General features: G+C 44.3%; 1 protein-coding gene across 3 annotated transcripts in view; it reads left to right on the top strand.

Annotated features, from left to right (window-relative positions):
- Positions 1 to 2,090: 2,090 nt before the first annotated feature.
- The window catches only part of CCNI (cyclin I), a 59,716-nt gene continuing 39,844 nt past the window's right edge, over positions 2,091 to 21,962 (top strand). Inside the window, exon 1 of one of the 3 annotated variants that reach the window (XM_020805213.3) lies at positions 2,091 to 2,293. In XM_020805213.3, the coding sequence (XP_020660872.3) occupies positions 2,234 to 2,293 (60 nt within the window). In that variant the 5' untranslated portion in view covers positions 2,091 to 2,233. Of the gene's footprint in view, positions 2,294 to 21,489; positions 21,597 to 21,962 lie in introns of those variants that run through there. The other 2 variants (XM_020805211.3, XM_020805212.3) reach the window with 2 other exon arrangements.

Below are 21,962 nucleotides of genomic sequence, written 5' to 3'. Positions count from 1 at the left end.
TGTTGTTGTTGTTTAGTTGTTAAGTTGTGTCCGACTCTTCGTGGCCCCATGGACCAGAGCATTCCAGGCCCTCCTGTCTTCCACTGCCTCCTGGAGTTGGGTCAAATCCATGTTGGTAGCTTCAGTGACACTGTCCAACCATCTCGTCCTCTGTCATCCCCTTCTCCTCTTGCCTTCACATTTCCCAACATCAGGGGCTTTTCCAGGGAGTCTTCTCTTCTCATGAGATGGCCAAAGTATTGGAACCTCAGCTTCAGGATCTGTCCTTCCAGTGAGCACTCAGGGTTGATTTCCTTCAAAATGGATAGGTTTGTTCTCCTTGCAGTCCAACGGATTCCAACCGAACAGTATTAATTCATCCGCACAGAAGGGCTGGAGGACCCCCATGGCCTTTTAGATACTGTCGGACTCTACTGCCCACTGCCTTAGCCATCATAATAAGCAGTGAGGGATGCAACAAATGCTGGATCCTTAATCTACAGAGATCTATGTACCCAATACACCTACTCTCACCTGCTATTCATCCTGTTTCCCACAGGGGCTATCTGGATGCCACAGGAAAGCCCGCCTGCCATGAAGATCAGTTATTTTCCAACATCGGTCCTTAGCCATTGCCGTTTTGTAACCTACGGCTTCTGAGAACACAACGGTGGCTCCTGCGACTGGGGACCCTCGGCCATCGACAAGAGCCATTCTTCTTCTATTTGTGCAATCCACTTTTCAAGCTGCCATTTTGAATTAGTAGCCACCACACCATCAGAGGGTTCCAGAGTACCTGAAATCAGGGACTGGGTTGAGAGAAAAAATATTCCCTTTTGTCATTCCTGAATCTCCTGCCAGGCCAGAGCAACCTGTATTCTAGCATGGAATGAATGGGTGGGTGGGTGGGTGTCTGCCTTTTTCCTCTTCTTCCACATCATTTCACCAAGATCCGCTGCCAAGCACAGTCCTTGACTTAAATGTTTCTAAACTGAGCTACCAAAAGAAAATGAATAAACCCAAAATAATTGGTAAGTGGGGGGGGGGGGGGGAGAGAGAGAAGGGCACACAAAGGAGACAGGAGCCCTTCCTGGCATCCTTCATCTCTTTATTCTTTTCATCCAGAGGCACCCTGTTGTGGAGGTGCCCACTGGGCGTGCAAATCGTGCAACCACCCCCTTACCCGGCGTTTCCCCCCCCTTTTCTCCACCCACCCAAAAGCTTGTCCAAACCACCCCATACACCGGTCACCCCATCCAGGTCTTCTTCTCCTTTCGCCTCCGTTCTCCTCGCCTTGCCCTCGGCCGGCGGCGGTGGCGGCACCAGGAGCAGTCACCCCTCCCGGGCGGCGTCCAACACCTCCAGCAACCCAGGGACGACCCCCCCCCTCCAACACCACACAAAAAGCCGGGATAAAGGCGCGTCGAGGGCTGTCAGGAAGGCCCGGGATCCCTACTCCTCCTACTCCAGCGCTACTATTCGGTTACTACTCCTGGTCCATCTTTCTTGGCTGGACCGTATACATTCCCACGACGGGAAGCCCGGGGCCAGTGGCCTCAGGAGACCCCGGGGGGTAGGGAGGGAAAGAAAACTCTCCTCCCCAGCCCCAAACCCATCCCCCCTTCCTCTTCTTCTTCTTCCTCCTCCTCCTCTGCGCGCAACAGAAGGCGGAGCCCGGCGCCCGTCCCGGGGAAGAAGAAGAAGAGGAGGAGGAGGAGGCGGCTCCGCGGCCGGCTCTTCTTTCCTTCCCCTGCTCCCACCTCCCCCGGGAAGCGGCTTTTCCTCCCCGCTTCACTCTCCGGGGCTTGTTTTTGTTTTGCACCCCCCTCCCTTTTTTTTTTTTTTTTTTTTTTTTGCTTTCACCCTCCCTCCTCCCTCCCTCCCTCTCCCCGCCTCCTCCTCCTCCTCCCCTTGGCGCTCTTCTCGGCTGGGACCGGGAAGAAGGGGCCGCCTCCGATCATCCACCCCCCCACCCACCCCCCCGCTACCCAGCCGCCGCCGGGCCGGCTCCTTCTGGCTCCCCTTGGACGGAGGGGGGGCCCCACAGAGGGTGGTGGGGAGAGAGCCATGCCCTCGGCCGGCGGCGGTGGCGGCACCAGGAGCAGCACCCGCACCCCCGGCGGCCGCCTGGCCTTCCCCCTCTGACATGGGCCGAGCGGGGAAGTAACAAAGCAAGCGCCGAGCCAGCGAGCGGGAGAGCGGGCGGGCTTCTCTTCTTCCCGGGCCCCGGAGCCGCCACCATGGAGGGCTTTTGATGGGCCGGATGCTGACCCGTGGCGACGGTGACACTCGGACGGCTTTGCACGGAGAGGAGGTAAGGCCGGCCTGGCTCGCTTGCAAGTGGGGGCTCTCCCCGCGGGGATGTTTACCCGGGGCGGCCTGGCTCCCACCCACGCACCCCTTTTTTTGCAGGATTTAGTTGTAGACTGCAATCCGATTGCTTTTTTTTTTTTAAACTATCCACCCACATTTTTTTCTAAGCCATTGTTGCCAAGGAAGCGTCACGCTCGTTTGCAGGATTTTTTTTTTAAAGGTTGCAATGCAATGCAAGCCAGACTACTTTCTTGGAAGGAGGACGATGCTCGCCGGGGTGTTATGCACCGATTCTGATCTGCACACCCTACGGACCGTTTGCAATACGTCGCAGGCCCCGGCTAGACGGAGGAAGCTCAAGTACAGATCCTCCACTTGAAATGGCTCACAGGTTCCGGGGGGGGGAGGGGGTGTCTGAAACACTTCCTGTGTAATTTTCCCCCTCCCCACCTTTCAAACATCTCACCCCACATAGAGCTCCATGCTGCATTGTTAAATACTATAATCTGTATTGTGTACACGTTAGGATAGAGCTTTCCATGAACTTTAGGTGTTCCTCCAGAATTACTTATGGAATAAGGCAGGTAGTTAAATACTTCCAGAAAAGATGATATAAGTATGCAAGGTTGCTTCCAATGCAACCTTGTTTAATTGATGCACACGGGCATATTTTGTGCTATTTTGTGCAAATATGCACACAAGCGTTTGCATTGAAAAGAATAAGAATTCTTTTTCAGTAGAAACCTAACACACAGTGTGCTTGCAGTATGATGCAGGGCATTAATATGTACTGTGTTACCATTTTGGTGTTGGTTTATAAGTGTATATAAAAAACAGACAATGGATACACTTGGAAGTGAGTGACATTGAACTTACATACTGGGATTTTCCTTCTGCTGGTAGGTGTGATCAGGATCAGGTTGGCTGTATAAGCTTTGATCTCCCCCCCCCCCCCTTTAAGCCTTTTGACCAAGTTCAGTGATGCACGTTCACTTTATGGGAGCCGAAAGCTTTTGTGACAATGGGATGGACAACTCATGACTAGGGCAGTGGAGCATCCCTCTGTTTGTGTGTGTGTGGGGGGCACTCCCCCTTGCTTGGCCAAAAGGACTCTTCACAGAATACTGTAGCAATATCAGTTCTGCAGAGAGCTTTTGTATTTATTTGAATGTTGAAAGTCTGTGCCTTTAGCTGTGAGGAGACCTTAGATTATTTCAATAGTGTAATGTTACCTTTCAGGGAAAAAATATTATTTTCCACCGGATCCTGGTGCTGAGTGTATGTGGTTCTTGATTTAGTTTAGTGCTTGTTGACGTCTAACAGCGCACTGCTTCTGTCTGCTGGTTACGTCATGATAGTTGACAGTCGGGTTCCAGAAATATCATTGCTGCCTTTGAAATGCTGTTTCACATGGACCAAACTCAACAGCAATGAAGGATAGCTGTAATGTGTCTGCTGCCCCTTTCTTTTCCTTCCGCCCAAGTTGTATCCAAACTTTTTTTTTTTTTTTTTTTTTTTTTTTGCATCAGTAGTTGAGAAAAGAATCCTTCCAAGGAAAACTGTATTAGTTTCAGAAGCTGAATCCTCTGGTCTTATTTATAAGGATTAGGAGCAAGGGGGTGCTTGTGCTGGTGGAATATTGCAGTGAAATATTCAGAATCTGACCCTGGTGCAGAGGCTTGGAACAATGCAGCAGCTATGCAAGGCTTTGCATAAATCGGATGCGGGCAGAGAAGGTGTGACAGACGCTGGATAGGAGCGTGACCACTCTCTTTAGCCCTATCCAGAGATGGCTTTTCACTGGTGCCATGCTGCACCCACATAAAGCAAACAAATATGAACTTAAAAAAAGAGGAAAGACTCTATATGGAGAACTCTGTTCAGAACATACAGTACCTGGGTGCCAAATGGATATTTGTCATTATTTTAATATTTGCATAGCAGAATAAAAAGCAAATCGGTCCCTGCCCTGAGAAGTCTGCAGTGTTAGATGGAGGTGACTAGCTTTCCATGAACTTTAGGTGTTCCTCCAGAATTACTTATGGAATAAGGCAGGTAGTTAGATACTTCCAGAAAAGATGATATTAAGTATGCAAGGTTGCTTCCAATGCAAGTGTTTTTTAAGAAATCACAGAATAGGATAAATTGAGTATAATTTAAACTCTGATTATTGTTGGCTTTTACTTTTTTAAAAAATTATAATTCATATATTGAATAGGTGTTTCAAAGCCTATGGCTATTGCCTGCTTGAAATTTCAAATGCCTCAGGTTTCCAGCTATTTTTTCAGTAGTACTTCAATGCCCAGCTGTATTTCTTGTTCCCTTTGTAAATGGCTCAAATTGGGGGAAAGTATGCAAAATGTTAGAAGTTGCAAAATAAAGTCTGCAAATTCAGATACAAAGAGAGTGCCAGTGCTTTCATGCAGAAGGCCACAGGTTTGTTGACTGACATTTTCAGGTAAGGGTTAGAAAGAAGATCCTCGCCTGAAAAGTAGGAAAATAACTGCTAGGCATCAGTGATCCAGTTAATCCTATGAGCTGACACAGAATAAGGCAACTTCCTGTCTTCCTAGCAACCAGCACATAGAAAATGTAGTTTTTTTGGACCACATTTTCCAGAATCCTCCAGCCATCATGCCCTATCTATTGGAATTTTAGGAATTGTAGTCCAAAAAGTAATTTTTCCATACTTTTCCTAGAAACCTTGCAGATTTGTTCCATCAAAAAAAATTATTTAGGACAAGATTCTAAACTTTCTTTTTACCATGATGACTTATCAGAGTGTTTGATGAAAACTATCTTCTATCAGAAAAATGTCTCCTCTTAAAAAACAACACAGTTTCTAAAAGGTATTGCTAATGGCTTGCACTTCTGCAGATATGATTCTGGGATTGTTTTTAATACATTCCAAAGGACTTCTGCTATGCTTGCTTGTTGTTATCTTTTTAGATAGGTTTATATTACTATCACAGCACTGCAGAGTGCTTTTGTATCTCAGAAGTCCTCATGTGGCATAGCCCAAGAACACAGATCTCTATACAGTACCTCTAGTGCTGAGACTGAGATCCTAGGTTGCCTTACACCACCTAGTTAATTCCTGTTAGAGGTGATATTTGGCTTGAGACATCAGAACCTTGACTTCACACATTATTCCAGGAGTGGGCAATTAATTTCTATTGGCCGAACCAACTTTACTTTAAAATTAAATGAAACAATGATGTTATGATTGTTTTTGTTTTAAACTTGTTAATCTTCACAAATACTAAAGAGGTTTTTTTGCGGTATGTTAAAGATAAGCAGCTGATCAATTTTAGACAAAAAGCTATACAGTGGTGCCTCGCATAGCGACGATAATCGGTGCAGCAAAAATCGCTGCAAAGCGATTTCATCGCTATGCGATATTAAAAAGCCCATAGGAATGCATTGAAACCCCTTCAATGCATTCCTATGGGCTTCAGACTCACCTTTAAGTGAAAATCCTCCATACGGCGGCCATTTTCGATGCCTGGTAAGTGAGGAATCCGTCCCAGAAAACAGTGGGCGGCCATTTTTTTTAACCCGTTGGCCATTTTGGAACCGCCAATCAGCTGTTAAAAAATCATCGCTTTGCAATGATCGGTAAGAGAAACAGGGTACCGATCATCGCAAAGCAATTTTCCCCCATTAAGCGAGGCACCACTGTAAATGGTTTTGATGTTCAAAACTGTCTGGGGATGGATAGGAGCGGCTTGTGGGCCATATGTGGCCCTTGGGCCGCACTTTGGCCAGGTCTGCATTACTCAGTAGTTGATATGATCTCTCATTGAGTTCAATGGGATTTACTCCCAGGTACATGGATGGGCTGAGCATGAAGAGACCTGAGTTCAAATACCTTCTCAGCATTGTGAACTCACTGGTGTGGTGAAACCAGTAAATTGCATTAATATACAGCTTCATGCTACATACAGTAGCTAAGTTCTATTTCATGCTGAATAACCTTTGAACTATAGTGTATCTTAAATACAGTGGTGCCTTGTCTTACGAACATCCATACTTACGACCATTTCGAGTTACGACCAACTCCTGCCTTGCACCTCAAGATATTTTCGCTTGTGACTCTGTTTTCTATTTAAGGGACCGTTGACAGGCTAATACTGTGCAAAGGCTTCTCTCAAGTACTTGTCTCTCTAGTTTCTTTCATATTTTTGTTGTTTCATGGTGGATAGCTCAGTGGTTTAGGTTTCTGGCAGTGGAGCCAGAGGTTGGGAGTTCAGTTCCCCCCCCATGCCTCCTTGGCAGGGGCTGAACTTGATGATCTATAGGGTCCCTTCCAGCTCTGCAGTTCTAAGATTATTATTTTGTTCTTGTGTTTCCAATCCTTAGGACAGAGTTGATTAGAGCACTTTTGCTTATCATCACCTTGGAGGAGGAACATGTCTCTAGGTTTATACGTGCGTGTGGTTTTGCCATCAGCATATAGCTGAAACAGCTCACCAACTACAGTGGTGCCTCGCATAACGAGTGCACCGTTTAACGACGAATTCACATAGCGATGCATTTTTTGCGATCGCTAATGCGATCGCATTGTGATGATCGGTAAGCGTTTCGCTTACCGATCTTCGCATTGCGATGGTTTTTTAAACAACTGATCGGCGGTTCCAAAATGGCTGCCGGGTGCACAAAATGGCCACCCGCAGCATTTTCGCGCGCTGCCCTCGCTTTCCGAGGCGGCGAAAATGGCGGTGCTATGGAGGATCTTCGCTCAACGGTGAGTTTTCCCCCCATAGGAACGCATTAAACAGAGTTTAATGAGTTCCTATGGGGTTTTTCTTTCCATTTAGCTACGATTCCGGATAGCGACATTAATCCTGGAACGGATTAACGTCGCTATGTGGGGCACCACTGTATCTGTAGACAATTTTTTGATGTCCTGAGAGATTTCTTTTTAAGAGAAGAAGATATAGCTGTTGCTGAGATCGGAAATGAAAAATCTCCGGTGGACAGATCGAAAGAGTAACCTTCCTGCCCTACTATAAGATAGGAGATTTTTCTTGAAAGACCAGCCTTTTCTTCTTAGCCTTTTCTTCTTAGCCAGAAAGCTGGGAACCAAGACTGGAAAAATGTATAATCCCATTTGTGTTAGTATGGGCCACCAGGTGTGGGGGATTTTTCCATTTGAAATGTAAAGCTCTTATTGGCTTTTCTTTTTTTTTCTTTTCTTTTATTGGTTGTCTTTTTCCTCAAACAAGAGACCTGGTGGAAGGTTAAGGGATGGATGCGGAAAGAAGAGAACCACGTTTGTAGGTTATAGAATCTACTTAGAATCCCTTGTGTGATGTTTACCAGGAATATTCTGCTCAGAATTGTTCAAGATGCAGAATAAGAGCTTTTGACAGGAAGCACATTGGAGTGCTGTGCTGGCTTACCCAGGATGCCAGCTCTCAAATCCATACGCACAAGAACCTGATGGAATAAACCAGGGCCAATCTGTTTTGCGCACACGTGCGGCCATGCGTAATATTTTGTGTACTTGATGGCTAGCAGCTGCAACGTCAGCAGGCCGCCTGAGAGGTTTTGTGTTGGAGCTGGCAGGTCTTGGTGTGGATTTGGGGTCTTAGATCTGGAACCGTTGATTCATACATGTCAGCTATCAGGTAAGCAGTCCTTTGAAGTGAGTGAGAATCTGTGCGGTGGGCTGTTAAAGCAGCACAGCAATAGAACCAGTTACCTTGGGAGGTGGTGAGCGCTCCAGTGCTGGAGGGAATACCCATAGAAGATTCTCAGTGGAATACTGTTATCTAAGTATGGAAATGTTATTGAAAAGGCCTGACTCGTTGCTGTTCCTTTTTTGAAACGTCTGTTGCTGTTAGCTATTCTACAATGGCATGCGAAAAAAAGTCCAAAATGACCACCCCAAATTTTTGAAGTAACACGTGAGCATTACTTTCCATTCTCATTATCATGCTAGAAAGTTAGGTTTTGGTTACTGTATTTTTCCGTGTATAAGACGCCCCCCCACCCAAAATTAAGAAAAATAAGTGGGGCTTAGCAAGTTTAGGGGGAAAGGGATCAAAGCGCTGCAGGATCGCTTTGATCCCTGCTTTCCCCTCCGTGTATTTTTGTTCTCTCCTCAGCTTATTTCCATGTATAAGATGACCCTCAATTTTTAGTCTAAAGATTTTAGACAAAAGTACTGTATAGTCTTTCAGGGACGTGGTGGCGCTGTGGGCTAAACTGCAGAAGCCTGTGCTGCAGGGTCAGAAGACCAGCAGTCATAAGATCGAATCCACGCAACGGAGTGAGCGCCCGTTGCTTGTCCCAGCTCCCGCCAACCTAGCGGTTCGAAAGCATGCAAATGCAAGTAGATAAATAGGGACCACCTCGGTGGGAAGGTAACAGCGTTCTGTGGCTAAGTCGCACTGGCCATGTGACCACGGAAGATTGTCTTTGGACAAACGCTGGCTCTATGGCTTGGAAACGGGGATGAGCACCACCCCCTAGAGTCGAACACGACTGGACAAAAATTGTCAAGGGGAACCTTTACTGTATAGTTTTATACATGGAAAAATACAGCCTTTGAGAGTACGGAGTTCTCCAACATTACTTTTAACATGTTGGTGTAAAAGTGTAGATTGTAAGACCCAGGCAAGTTCATCCTGTTAAGAAGACCTGATGAGGTGATTGAAGGACTTATCATGTTGTCTAAAAGGGTTTATCTGTAATGGCTCCATTCCATATATACTTGTCACTTGCCATGTGATACTCCAGTCATGAGAAGGTTATGGCCAAACCTGTGCAGGTGTTTGTCTAAGATGTGTTCAACGTGCTGTGGCTGATTGGCAAGGGATTCTAAATACAGCTAGTGGCAAATCTTCTTTTCTGAAAATCTCTGTAGAGGCAAAAAATATATCATTATTCTGAGATGCTTGGAATCACATATTTCCTTCTAAATAGAGCTTTGGCATCATGGATGGACGAGGCAGGAAAAGAGAAAGAAAGACAAACTATTTTCTTTTAATTCGATCGTTGTGTGTGCTGCCTTGTCTCAGCCATTTCCTCCCATTTTGTCCTGTCGGCCAATAACTTAATACGGTGCGGAACAGAAATATGAACCGAGTAATATGGGGTTTTAAAAGATTGAACTCTGTGTGTATTTTTAAAGGGGACAAAAGTCTGTTTGTTCACCCGAGAGAATTTGTTCACCCGAGAGAATGCATCAGAGGTTCCAGCCTGTTTGCAAGGTTTCTCAAGTTCTCTTTGCCTCCATCGTGCAGAGTTTAGGTGGGCCTTTTCAGGGATGTGCTTAAGCCTTTCTCTTCTCGCTACTTTCTCCCTGCTAGCCAGGCCTCCCTTTCTCCTGGCCTGACTGGGATATCGGGGTTTCGTGATCAAAAGGGATAGAAGTGCTCTGAAATGTTGTAGAGGGAGAGAAAAAGGTCTTTGGTGTTAAGATGGTTAAAGTTAAGCAGCCTCTGCATTACCTTTTCTCCCTGCAAATTCTCCTGCTTTGCTTGTTTAGAGGCAAACCCAGTAAATGTCCCTTCTGGTCTCAGATGGCTAGTTTTTGTGTTTCGACTTCCTGGTGGCTCTCATACTCTTGATTCTTTCTCCTACCACCTGTGTGTTCTGCAATAAATACTGTCTACGGTATGCTGTCCATTTACAACGTGACTGCTCTATCAGATGTTCTCGCAGGTTGTTACTGCAGGATGAGTGCAAATCTTTTTCAGTGCTTTAGATGGCCACTAACTCCCTTGATTGCATCAAATCCAGCAACATTGCTGATTGTCCTGATTTCTGCGGCCAGCCGTTGGAAGCCGGATTAATTGGGTTTCTACTCTTGAAAGGGAACGTTTAGAATGGTGCATATTGTGGGAGGGGAATCATGGTGCAAAGTTACATACTTTGCCCTGTTCCTAGCGTAGACTACAGCTGAAAACCAGTCCCAGCAACTGGTCCTCTCTTTCGCTGCTTATACTGGTTGTTGAGAATCAAAGATCTATGTAGCTTTCTTGCACCCAGTCTCGCGCACAGAACTTCCTGGGGCCCTACACAGCTCAGGAGCAAGGTGTGGGAGAGATAACAGTTGCTATTGTTTTGACTGCAACTTAGCATCTTCACAAGTATGATGTTCCTTAACTTGACAAGGTACATTTCCTCACCTTCATTGCTAGGCTGCTGATAGCTGTGAACTTGTTTTCTGTGGACTTATTTCTTTTGTCCATTGTGTTTGTGTTTAGTCGTTTAGTCGTGTCCGACTCTTCGTGACCCCATGGACCAGAGCACGCCAGGCCCTCCTGTCTTCTACTGCCTCCCGGAGTTGTGTCAGGTTCATGTTGGTTGCTTCGCAGACACTGTCCAGCCATCTCATCCTCGGTCGTCCCCTTCTCCTCTTGCCATCACACCTTCCTAACATCAAGGTTTTTTCCAAGGACTCTTTTCTTCTCATGAGATGGCCAAAGTACTGGAGCCTCAGCTTCAGGATCTGTCCTTCAAGTGAGCATTCAGGGTTGATTTCCTTTAGAACTGATAGGTTTGTTCTCCTTGCAGTCCAGGGGATTCTCAAGAGCCTCCTCCAGCACCACAATTCAAAGGCATCAATTCTTCGGCGGTCTGCTTTCTTTATGGTCCAGCTCTCACTTCCATACATCACGACAGGAAAAACCATAGCTTTGACTATTCGGACTTTTGTTGGCAAGGTGATGTCTCTGCTTTTCAAGATGCTGTCAAGATTTGTCATCGCTTTCCTCCCAAGAAGAAGGCGCCTTTTAATTTCAGGGCTGCTGTCTCCATCTGCAGTGATCATGGAGCCCAGGAAGATAAAATTTGACACTGCCTCCATATCTTCCCCTTCTATTTCCCAGGAGGTGATGGGGCCAGTGGCCATGATCTTAGTTTTTTTGATGTTGAGTTTCAGACCGTTTTTTGCACTCTCCTCTTTCACTCTCATTACAAGGTTCTTTAATTCCTCCTCACTTTCTGCCATCAGAGTGGTATCATCTGCATATCGGAGGTTGTTGATATTTCTTCCGGCAATCTTAATTCCGGCTTGGGTTTCTTCCAGTCCAGCCTTCCGCATGATGTATTCTGCATATAAGTTAAATAAGCTGGGGGACAATATACAGCCTTGCCGTACTCCTTTCCCAATTTTGAACCACTCAGTTGTTCCATGACCAGTTCTAACTGTTGCTTCCTGTCCCACATATAGGTTTCTCAGGAGACAGATAAAGTGGTCAGGCACTCCCATTTCTTTAAGAACTTGCCATAGTTTGCTGTGGTCCACACAGTCAAAGGCTTTCGCATAGTCAATGAAGCAGAAGTAGATATTTTTCTGGAACTCTCTGGCTTTCTCCATAATCCAGCGCAAGTTAGCAATTTGGTCTCGAGTTCCTCTGCCTCTTCGGAATCCAGCTTGTACTTCTGGGAGTTCTCGGTCCACATACTGCTGAAGCCTACCTTGCAGGATTTTGAGCATAACCTTGCTAGCGTGCGAAATGAGTGCAATTGTACGGTAGTTGGAGCATTCTTTGGCACTGCCTTTCTTTGGGATTGGGATGTAGACTGATCTTTTCCAATCCTCTGGCCACTGTTGAGTTTTCCAAACTTGCTGGCATATTGAATGTAGCACCTTAACAGCATCATCTTTCAAGATTTTAAATAGTTCAACTGGAATGCCATCACCTCCACTGGCCTTGTTGTTAGCCAGGCTTTCTAAGGCCCACTTGACTTCGCTCTCCAGGATGTCTGGCTCAAGGTCAGCAACTACATTGTCTGGGTTGTCCGGGATATCCAAATCTTTCTGATATAATTCCTCTGTGTATTCTTGCCACCTCTTCTTGACGTCTTCTGCTTCTGTTAGGTCCCTCCCATTTTTGTCTTTTATCATGTTCATCTTTGCGCAAAATGTTCCTCTAATATGTCCAATTTTCCTGAACAGATCTCTGGTCTTTCCTTTTCTGTTATCTTCCTCTATTTCTTTGCATTGTTCATTTAAGAAGGCCCTCTTGTCTCTCCTTGCTATTCTTTGGAAGTCTGCATTCAAGTTTCTGTAACTTTCCCTATCTCCCTTGCATTTTGCTTCCCTTCTCCTCTCTGCTATTTCTAAGGCCTCGTTGGACAGCCACTTTGCTTTCTTGCATTTCCTTTTCTTTGGGATGGTTTTCGTTGCTGCCTCCTGGACAATGTTACGAGCCTCTATCCAAAGTTCTTCAGGCACTCTGTCCACCAAATCTAGTTCCTTAAATCTGTTCTTTACTTCCACTGTGTATTCATAAGGGATTTGGTTTAGATTATACCTGAGTGGCCCAGTGGTTTTTCCTAATCTCTTCAGTCTAAGCTTGAATTTTGCTATGAGAAGCTGATGATCAGAACCGCAGTCAGCTCCAGGTCTTGTTTTTGCTGACTGTATAGAGCTTCTCCATCTTTGGCTGCAGAGAATATAATCAATCTGATTTCGATATTGCCCATCTGGTGATTTCCATGTATAGAGTCGCCTCTTGTGTTGTTGGAAAAGAGTGTTTGTGATGACCAGCTTATTCTCTTGACAAAACTCTATTAGCCTTTGTCCTGCTTCGTTCTGAACTCCAAGGCCAAACTTCCCTGTTGTTCCTTTTATCTCTTGGCTCCCTACTTTAGCATTCCAGTCCCCTAGAATGAGAAGAACATCTTTCTTTGGTGTCAGTTCTAGAAGGTGTTGTAAATCTTCATAGAATTGTTCAATTTCAGTCTCCTCAGCAATGCTGGTTGGTGCATAAACTTGAATTATTGTGATGTTGAATGGTCTGCCTTGGATTCGTATTGACATCATTCTATCATTTTTGAGATTGTATCCCATTACAGCTTTTCCCACTCTTTTGTTGACTATGAGGGCTACTCCATTCCTTCTACGGGATTCTTGCCCACAATAGTAGATATGATAATCATCTGAGCTGAATTCGCCCATTCCTGTCCATTTTAGTTCACTGATGCCCAGGATGTCGATGTTTATTCTTGCCATCTCCTGTTTGACCACCTCCAGCTTCCCAAGGTTCATAGATCTTACATTCCAGGTTCCTATGCAGTATTTTTCTTTGCAGCATTGGATTTTCCTTTCACTTCCAGGCACGTCCACAGCTGAGCGTCCTTTCGGCTTTGGCCCAACCACTTCATTAGCTCTGGAGCTACTTGTACTTGTCCTCCGCTCTTCCTCAGTAGCATGTTGGACGCCTTCCGACCTGAGGGGCCCATCTTCCAGCGTCATATCTTTTAGCCTTTTGTTTCTGATCATGGGGCGTTCTTGGCAAAGATACTGGAGTGGCTTGCCATTTCCTACTCCAGGTGGATTGCGTTTAGTCGGAACTCTCCACTATGTCCTGTCCGTCTTGGGTGTCCCTGCACAGCATAGCCCATAGTTTCTCTGAGTTACTCAAGCCCCTTCGCCACGACAAGGCAGCAATCCATGAAGAAGTTGTCCATTGAGGACACTATAATTTACTCAGACTGGGAAAGGTAGTGCGGGCCCTCAAACAGAAATTGCCATTGTTATCTCCAACTTGATTTTTTTAAAAAAATTTGGCTGCTTCCCATCCTTGTGAATGCCTCCAATAATTCTATTTTAAGCCATTCAAGGCTCTTTTACTGTGTCATTTTGCTGTCTGGGTAAAGTCCCTGTGTGTGAGTGAGTGAGTGAGAGAGAGAGAGAGAGAGTGTGTGTGTATGAGAATTGCACCACAATTAAGCCAATTCCTAGTATTATATGTACACCAGCCTCTTAATACTTGGCAGATCTGAAAAACGGCCTCGGGTTTTGCCAAACTTGCCCCTCCCTGCTGTAATGTGGCCTCAAAACCAAACTGGGATGATGGACACAACAGATTTGGACCAGCTTTGATGTTCAGTGGTGGAGGTCAGCAGTAGGGAGTGAGAATATTTATTCTCTGTCTGAGATATGCAGTAGCCCACTCCTCAGTACAGTGTCCTCTGGATGCAGTTTATCTTCAGTACTGGGTGCAGTATATCTTTTGTACTGCGCAGAATTGTTAAGTAAGGCACTACATTTCGTTGATCCTTGTAAGATTTAAAGCAAAGCAAAGTGTGCTGCTTATATACCGCCCCATAGTGCTTCAAACACTCTCCGGGCGGTTTACAATTTTTAATTATGCAGGCTACACATTGCCTCCCCAGCAAGCTGGGTACTCATTTTACTGACCTTGGAAGGATACAAGGCTGAGTAAACCTTGAGCCGGCTACCTGGGATTGAACCCCAGGTCGTGAGCACAGTTTGGGCTGCAATACAACGGTTTAACCACTGCGCCACAAGCTCCTCCCATCATACATATCTCACACAAGTAGTTTCAAAAGAGATAGCTGTGTTCATCTCTCTCCACATGTTGGCCGAAGTAAAGAGGGGAAAAACAAGGAGTACAATGGAATGTTCCCAGTATTTATTTGCATGGAAGTGAGAGCATGTCCAGATGAAGATACAGGTAATAGATAAAGTACCCTGTTTCCCTGAAAATAAGACAAGGTCTTATATTAATCTTTGCTCCAAATTATTTTCAGGGGATGTTTTATTTTTGTCACGTACAACCATCTATATTTTTTCAAATACAAGTCATGTCATCTTCTGGTTGCTGCACAAGGGTGGAGGGTGGGGTTTCACTTAACTAGGTCTTATTTTTGGAGTAGGACTTACAGTATTTTTCGCTCCATAAGACACACCTTTCCATAAGACGCACCAATGTTTTAGGAGAAGAAAACATAATCTGTTTTCTTTGCTCCATAAGACGCACGGACTTTCAACCCCCCTGTTTTGTGGGGAAAAAGCGCGTCTTATGGTGCGAAAAATACGGTATATTATGACCATCCTGAAAAATCATACTAGGCCTTATTTTAAGGTTAGGTATTTTAGGGGAAACAGGGTAACAGTGATGCATAAACACAGCAGAGTTGTGTGGATTTAAGTTTTTAACCTGTGAACTGCCTAGAAGGCTGTTTGCAGTAATGGGGTGGTATATAAATAAAATAAAGGAACAGGACTATCAAGCTGTTAATTAGCAGATCTTAGCAAGGATGATAAGTTCTATGCCAAATATATATGGCGGTCACAGCAATGCTAAGAGTACTTATAGCACAAAGATCAGAAAGTGTCAAGGGAAAGAAATATTTTATATCTGTAACATGTTGCAGAAAACCGGTCATTAATATGTGTAGTACGCTAAGAAACCTCAACCTCTATTTGTCACTCTGTTATCTGTATCCTGGCACTGGAGAAGCTTTGATAACATGGTGTAAACACGAATAACAGTTGTAAGGTATTGCCTGTGTATTGTAGAGGGTTTCTCTAGGTCATTGAGTGTGTCATCTGAACAAATGGCCAAGAAACTACATTTTGACATGCTGGTCTAAATAATTGCTTCCTGAACTATAAACTTAGAGGCTACATTATTTGGACATCAGCTGAATATGCAGTTCATGAGTGGTGAAATAGTTTTTTCTTTTTTCAAGCAAAAGTTACCACTTTTCCTTCTCTGTATCAGAATAGCCGGAATTAAGATTGCAGGAAGAAATATCAACAACCTCCGATATGCAGATGATACCACTCTGATGGCAGAAAGTGAGGAGGAATTTAAAGAACCTTGTAATGAGGGTGAAAGAAGAGAGTGCAAAAAACGGTCTGAAGCTCAACATCAAAAAAAAAAAAAAAAAAAAAAAAAAACTCAGATCATGGCCACTGGTCCCATCACCTCCTGGCAAATAGAAGGGGAAGATATGGAGGCAGTGACAGATTTTACTTTCTTGGGCTCCGTGATCACTGCAGATGGTGACAGCAGCCACGAAATTAAAAGATGCCTGCTTCTTGGGAGGACAAACCTAGACAGCATCTTAAAAAGCAGAAACATCACCTTGCCGACAAAGGTCCATATAGTCAAAGCTATGGTTTTTCCAGTAGCTATGTATTGAAGCAAGAGCTGGACCATAAAGAAGGATGACCACCGAAGAATTGATGCTTTTGAATTGTGGTGCTGGAGGAGACTCTTGAGAGTCCCCTGGGCTGCAAAGAGAACAAACCTATCCATTTTGAAGGAAATCAAGCCTGAGTGCTCACTGGAAGGACAGATCCTGAAGCTGAGGCTCCAATACTTTGGCCGTCTCATGAGAAGAAAAGACTCCCTGGAAAAGACCCTGATGTTTGGAAAGTGTGAAGGCAAGAGGAGAAGGGGAAGACAGAGGACGAGATGGTTGGACAGGGTCATTGAAGCGACCAACATGAATATGACCAAACTCCGGGAGGCAGTGGAAGACAGGAGGGCCTGGCATGCTCTGCCCCATGGGGTCACAAAGAATTGGATACGACTTAACGGCTAAACAACAACACCAGAATAGAATGGGGCAGTGAGATTCATAACTTCTCTTCAATCCATTCCTGAAATGTATTTTCAGGAATAATGTATAAAATACATTAAAAACGTGTTTTAAATTCTGTCTATGCTTATCCAGGAGTAAGCTCAACTGGATACAGAGGTGTGAACTCACTGAGAAGAATGCAAATAAAATTTGTTGCATCCTAAATGTTTTGTTCTCAGCCTGGAAGAGATGATGATGCATTAGTTCGAGCAGGAATAAGTACAGTGTACTCCAATATGTGGGGTGGCCATCAGCTCTTCAAAGCCCCAGCAAGTGTGGCCAGAGATCAGAGATTATAAGAGCTGAACACATCTGGAGGGTACCAAGTTGTTGACTGCTGTGTTAAGTTTAGGATTTGGGAGTCTCTTTTTTCAAATCTTCACTCTTCCACAAAGCTGGGTGGTATTGATTCTGTCACTATCGTTCAACTTAATCTGGCCCTGCATTTAATTTCTTTTTGACCTCATGGTCTGCAACCCCAACTCAATCCTACATCAGAAATCCCAGGTTAGGGTTTGTACAGGAAATACTGTTGAGACTTGTACAAGAAAGGTGGGCTGTACATCACAAAGGCTCATGATGAAATAAATTGGTTGGTCTCTAATCTTCACGCATCAGGATGAAAATATGCGCTGATTGAACTGTGGGATATTTTGTCACCACAGTGAGAATTACTTCTGCCGGAAGAGATAAACAGTATTGCAGTTACAAAAAAATTAGTGGAGTTGTTGGCATGTGTTCTTTTGGTCCTGGCTCTTTTTTAATTTGTCAAAACAAAGAAACAAAAAAACAACACAAGATTGTACATAGTAAGTGGCAGAACCATGGAGACATGGTTTACAGCTGTTGAGGTGACAATGCCATAGACTGCTTAAATTATACGTCTACTTCTGCGTATGTCTATACTGTCATGTCCTGATGCATGACATTTAAAAGACACCTTCTCCTCTTTGGAAACTGTAAATAATTTTGGTTTCTTTTGATGCACCTTAGCAAAAAATTTTTTCGGAATGCTTACTTAAATGACTGTACATTGCTCTGTTGTGTTTCATTTTGCCTTTTAATTCTTCCGTTAATATTTCTGTTGGCCGTACATCAAGCAGAAACGGTCTGAAAGAAGAGACCATTTTTAATCCATTCTGTTCACCTCTGCTCTAGAGTTGTCAAACTTCGTTCCCGGGAGGCGGTTCTTACTTGCCATTTACCACCGAGGAGTGTGCGCATGTGCAAGGTTTATTTATTTATTTAAAATTTTACCCTGCCCACCTTGTACCCAGGCACTACTGTGGGCAGCTTACAGGATCATGACTTGGACAGATGATAAAATTCAAAAATAATCAAAATTAGAACCTCAAAAAAAGAGAGAAAACCCAAATCTATACTAGGCTGTTTTATTCTTGTTTAATCCTGAGCTTATTTTTGTTCTTATTCTAGTATTTCATACTGGAGATCGTGTTCTGTAAATCTTACGGAAGGTTTTAAAATCTTGGATTGTGCTTCTTAATGGATAAGTTCTTTTTTGCACAGTTCTCTTGTAGCAACCTAAAAATTACTGATCTATACATGATAAAAAGGCTGCATGTGTGACTCCATCTGTCTGAGCCATCACCCCAGGACCATGAAAACTTAAGCTGATGAAATTTGGCATGCACACGAAGGGAACCTTAGGGGTGTGAACTTTGGGGCTGTTTTGTTTCTAAGAGCACAATCATTAATTTTAATTAACTTAAATATGCTCTTGTGTATGACGCCTGCAGCACGACCTGCTATCACCAGGGCATAGATTTGCGTTCAGTGCAATATGATGCTGGCTACAGGGAAGTCATCTGTGGGGACCGAAGTGTGTGAATTTTCTTCTCTGCTAGTGTGAAGTAGCTACGCTCCAGGCACAGTGGCCAGCTCTTCTCTTTAGGGTTGTGCCATGGCCTTGTGTGTTATGTGTTTCTTTGTCGGAGTCATAAGTGTGTGGTTTCACTCTGTTGACCTGGGCTATCATAACCTTCGGTTGGTCTGGTTTTATAATAATATAAAATGTAACTGACCGTTTGCACAGAACAGTTTCAAGGGTTAGGATTTTTTTTTAAAAAAAGCCACACACAAAGTAAAAAAATGATATTCTTCCTTGTGTGCCTTTGTGCCAGCTGTTGAAAGTAAATAAAATGTTCATTTGGGCTTTGTTAAAAATGTTAAAGAACCTCTACTGTTTAAAACACATGTAGAATAGAATAAAAGAGTGAATAAAAGGTGAAAGCAGAATAGAATAAAAGGTGAAAGCAGAGGCATCGCCTTGCCGACAAAGGTCCACATAGTCAAAGCTATGTTTTTCCCCTAGCAAGGTATGGAAGTGAGATCTGGACCATAAAGAAGCCTGATCGCTGAAGAATTGATGCTTTTGAATTGCTCTTGAGAGTCCCCTGGACTACAAGGAGAACAAACTTATCCATTCTAAAGGAAATCAACCCTGAGTGCTCACTGGAAGGACAGATCCTGAAGCTGAGGCTCCAATACTTTGGCCATCTGATGAGAAGAGGAGACTCCCTGGAAAGGACCCTGATGTTGGGAAAATATGAAGGCAAGAGGAGAAGGGGACGACAGAGGACGAGATGGCTGGACAGTGTCACCGAAGCGACCAACATGGATTTGACCAAACTCCGGGAGGCAGTGGAAGACAGGAAGGCCTGGCATGCTCTGGTCCATGGGGTCACGAAGAGTTGGACACGACTAAACAACTAAACAATAAGAATAGAATAAAATTCCTAGTGCTTAGACATTTGGGTACTTGTTACATTAACTTGTACTTGACTTAGTTATGTTCGTATATCATTCTTAAAACCTGACAGGCATAGTTGCTATAATAACTCTCACATCCTATAACATATCTAACAGACTATCCTACTATATATTTGCCTTATCAAACCCTGTCGTCCGTATCAATCCAGTCTGAGATACTGTCTGTAACTTAGGTTGAACAGGCACCCATATAACTTTGCTTTATGGCTTGCGTTTCTCCCACGGAGGTCTGCTCCATTCCTGACAAAGCTGGGTACTTTTCAGTAGTAAAAAAACGAAATCAGCTGCATAAAGATGAAAACGCAGGGCAAAAAAAAGAAGAGGCAAAGAATTTAAAAAAGTGTTTCCCTTTGTTTTGCTAAGCTCCATGTCTTCCTCTTCTCTACCCAATTTAAGTAGGTGTGTGAGCTCCAGGATGCCAGAATGCACTTGGATTCTGTTTGTGTGTGTGTGTGTGTGTGTGTGTGTGTGCGTGCCTGCCTGCCTGCCTGCCTGCCTGCCTGCCTGCCTGCCTGCCTGCCTGTCTGTCTGTCTGTGTCTGGATCTCCCCATGCTCCAGGATGCCAGAATGCACTGGGATGTAGTGTGTGTGTGTGTCTGGATCTCCCCACACTTCCAGCAAAACCCATTTGCAATGGCTGTGGTTTCAGCAACAGATGTTCCTCTTGCTGCTTTTGCGTGCCCATTTGCACGTGGGCCTTGTGAGCAGCTGGATGGATTTTCCATGCTCCTGTGCTTGGGTGAACGCACTTATTTCTAATTAAGGTCTCTCTCTCTCTCTCTCTCTCTCTCTCTCTCTCTCTCTCTCTCTCTCTGTCTCTGTGTGTGTGTGTGTGTGTGTGTGTCTGAGAGAGAGAGAGGGTGGTGGTGGTGGTAGGGAATAAATTGCATCCTCTTGGCTGCTCAGCCAATAGCCAGGAGATGACTCTTGGTGCATCAAATTCAGGCCTTGTGCTTTGACTTGAAAGCAGCCCCTTTTAAGCGCTTGCATATTTATGACCCCTCCCCTCCCCACCATGCCCTCTTTGCTAATTTACTTTCCTAAACCCAGAGATCAGTCCTTCTCTATTTCTTACATTTGGCAGGTGTTCAGCATTAAAATAAAAACCCATCAGTGTTGGCTCCAAGATGAACCTGGGTAGATGAAAGGGGTAGGTTGGGTAATTGTTTCTCTCAATGGCCTGTCCTTTCACCCTTCTCCCTCTGGAGGCAGCCCGGGATTGTGAAGGGCTCAAGAGGATTCTCCACGGCTGGCTGCTGGGGGGGGGGGAATCCCATTAGTTCAGAGGCACATCTGCTTCCTTCCTGCTAAACACCTGCCAGGGTCTTGGGCCCTTCTGCCTTCGAGAGGGACTCAGCAGCTGCTATCTAGATGAGTCTTTAATCCCTGTATTGAAGAGAAATAATTTCTTCAGGTCCAGATGAAAATTTCGTGTGTGCTGTTCTTTTTTTGGGGGGGGGGGGAGATTATAGTCATGTGAGTTTGTTATCCAAGAAAGCAATTTTTCCTACCTCTCTTTGGTGAAATCCTATTTTTTTGATGGCTGTTAACCAGGTTGGATTTGATTTAAATAAAAAATGATTTAATCAGGGTTTAAATTTTTAAAAAAACTTGGATTTTTTTTTCCAAATCAAAACAATCCAATTTTCATTTAAATCAGTTTGATTTAAAATAGATCATTGGTTTTTCTCCACTCTGATGTTAACAGATGTGGTATGCTGATTTGCCAACAGCATTTTTTGCCTTCATCCTTTTTTTTTCATTTTTAGCTGCATATATCATCCATTATTTTGTCTGCAATAATGCCAGATCTCTGTTTCTTAAACCAGCCCTTACTTCCTTCTTACTGGTGCAAGAGCCAAGTCCATTTGCATCACCCAAAGAATCAGCTGAGGTGGGAAAGAGCAATGACACAGAGTGTTTCTCCCTTTTATGACTCACTTGATCTATTGCACTTTCTTGTATCATCGGAAACTACTTCCTCTCCCTTGTCCCATAAAAGCAAAACCACCAGATCCCCTCTGACCTGAAAAATGACAAGAGCACAAACGTCAGAGCAGCGGACACAGTGGTGAAAAACATGGGCAGAGTGTCTGTTATCAGTGCTTAGTAAGTTAGTATGGACCACAGCAGTTCAAAGAAAACAGAGGTGAGTGGCCATAAAGATATCAGCAGATTGATGTAGATTCTAACCATTGTACTTTAAAACAGTGGTCCCCCAACCTTGGGACTCCAGATGTTCTTGGACTATAACTCCCAGAAATCCTGGCCAGCACAGGTGGTGGTGAAAGCATCTGGGAGTTGTAATCCAAGAACATCTGGATGCCCAAGTTTGGGGATCACTGTTCTAACACATTGCAAAGGTCTGATTTGAGCAACGGTGGCATAGACATGCTGGAGTATTCTCTACCGCTTTTTAAAATATGAGTGACTTTTCAAGTTCTCAATGGCCTACGTCCAGCATATCATTCCCTCCCTTACAAGCCTTCCTGTACCCTGGGATCTGACAGTAGCT

Source organism: Pogona vitticeps, chromosome 5 (assembly GCF_051106095.1).
Source record: "Pogona vitticeps strain Pit_001003342236 chromosome 5, PviZW2.1, whole genome shotgun sequence".
Taxonomy (NCBI): domain Eukaryota; kingdom Metazoa; phylum Chordata; class Lepidosauria; order Squamata; family Agamidae; genus Pogona; species Pogona vitticeps.
Note: the sequence above shows the minus strand (reverse complement) of the source record. Positions and strands in the feature narration are given on the sequence as shown.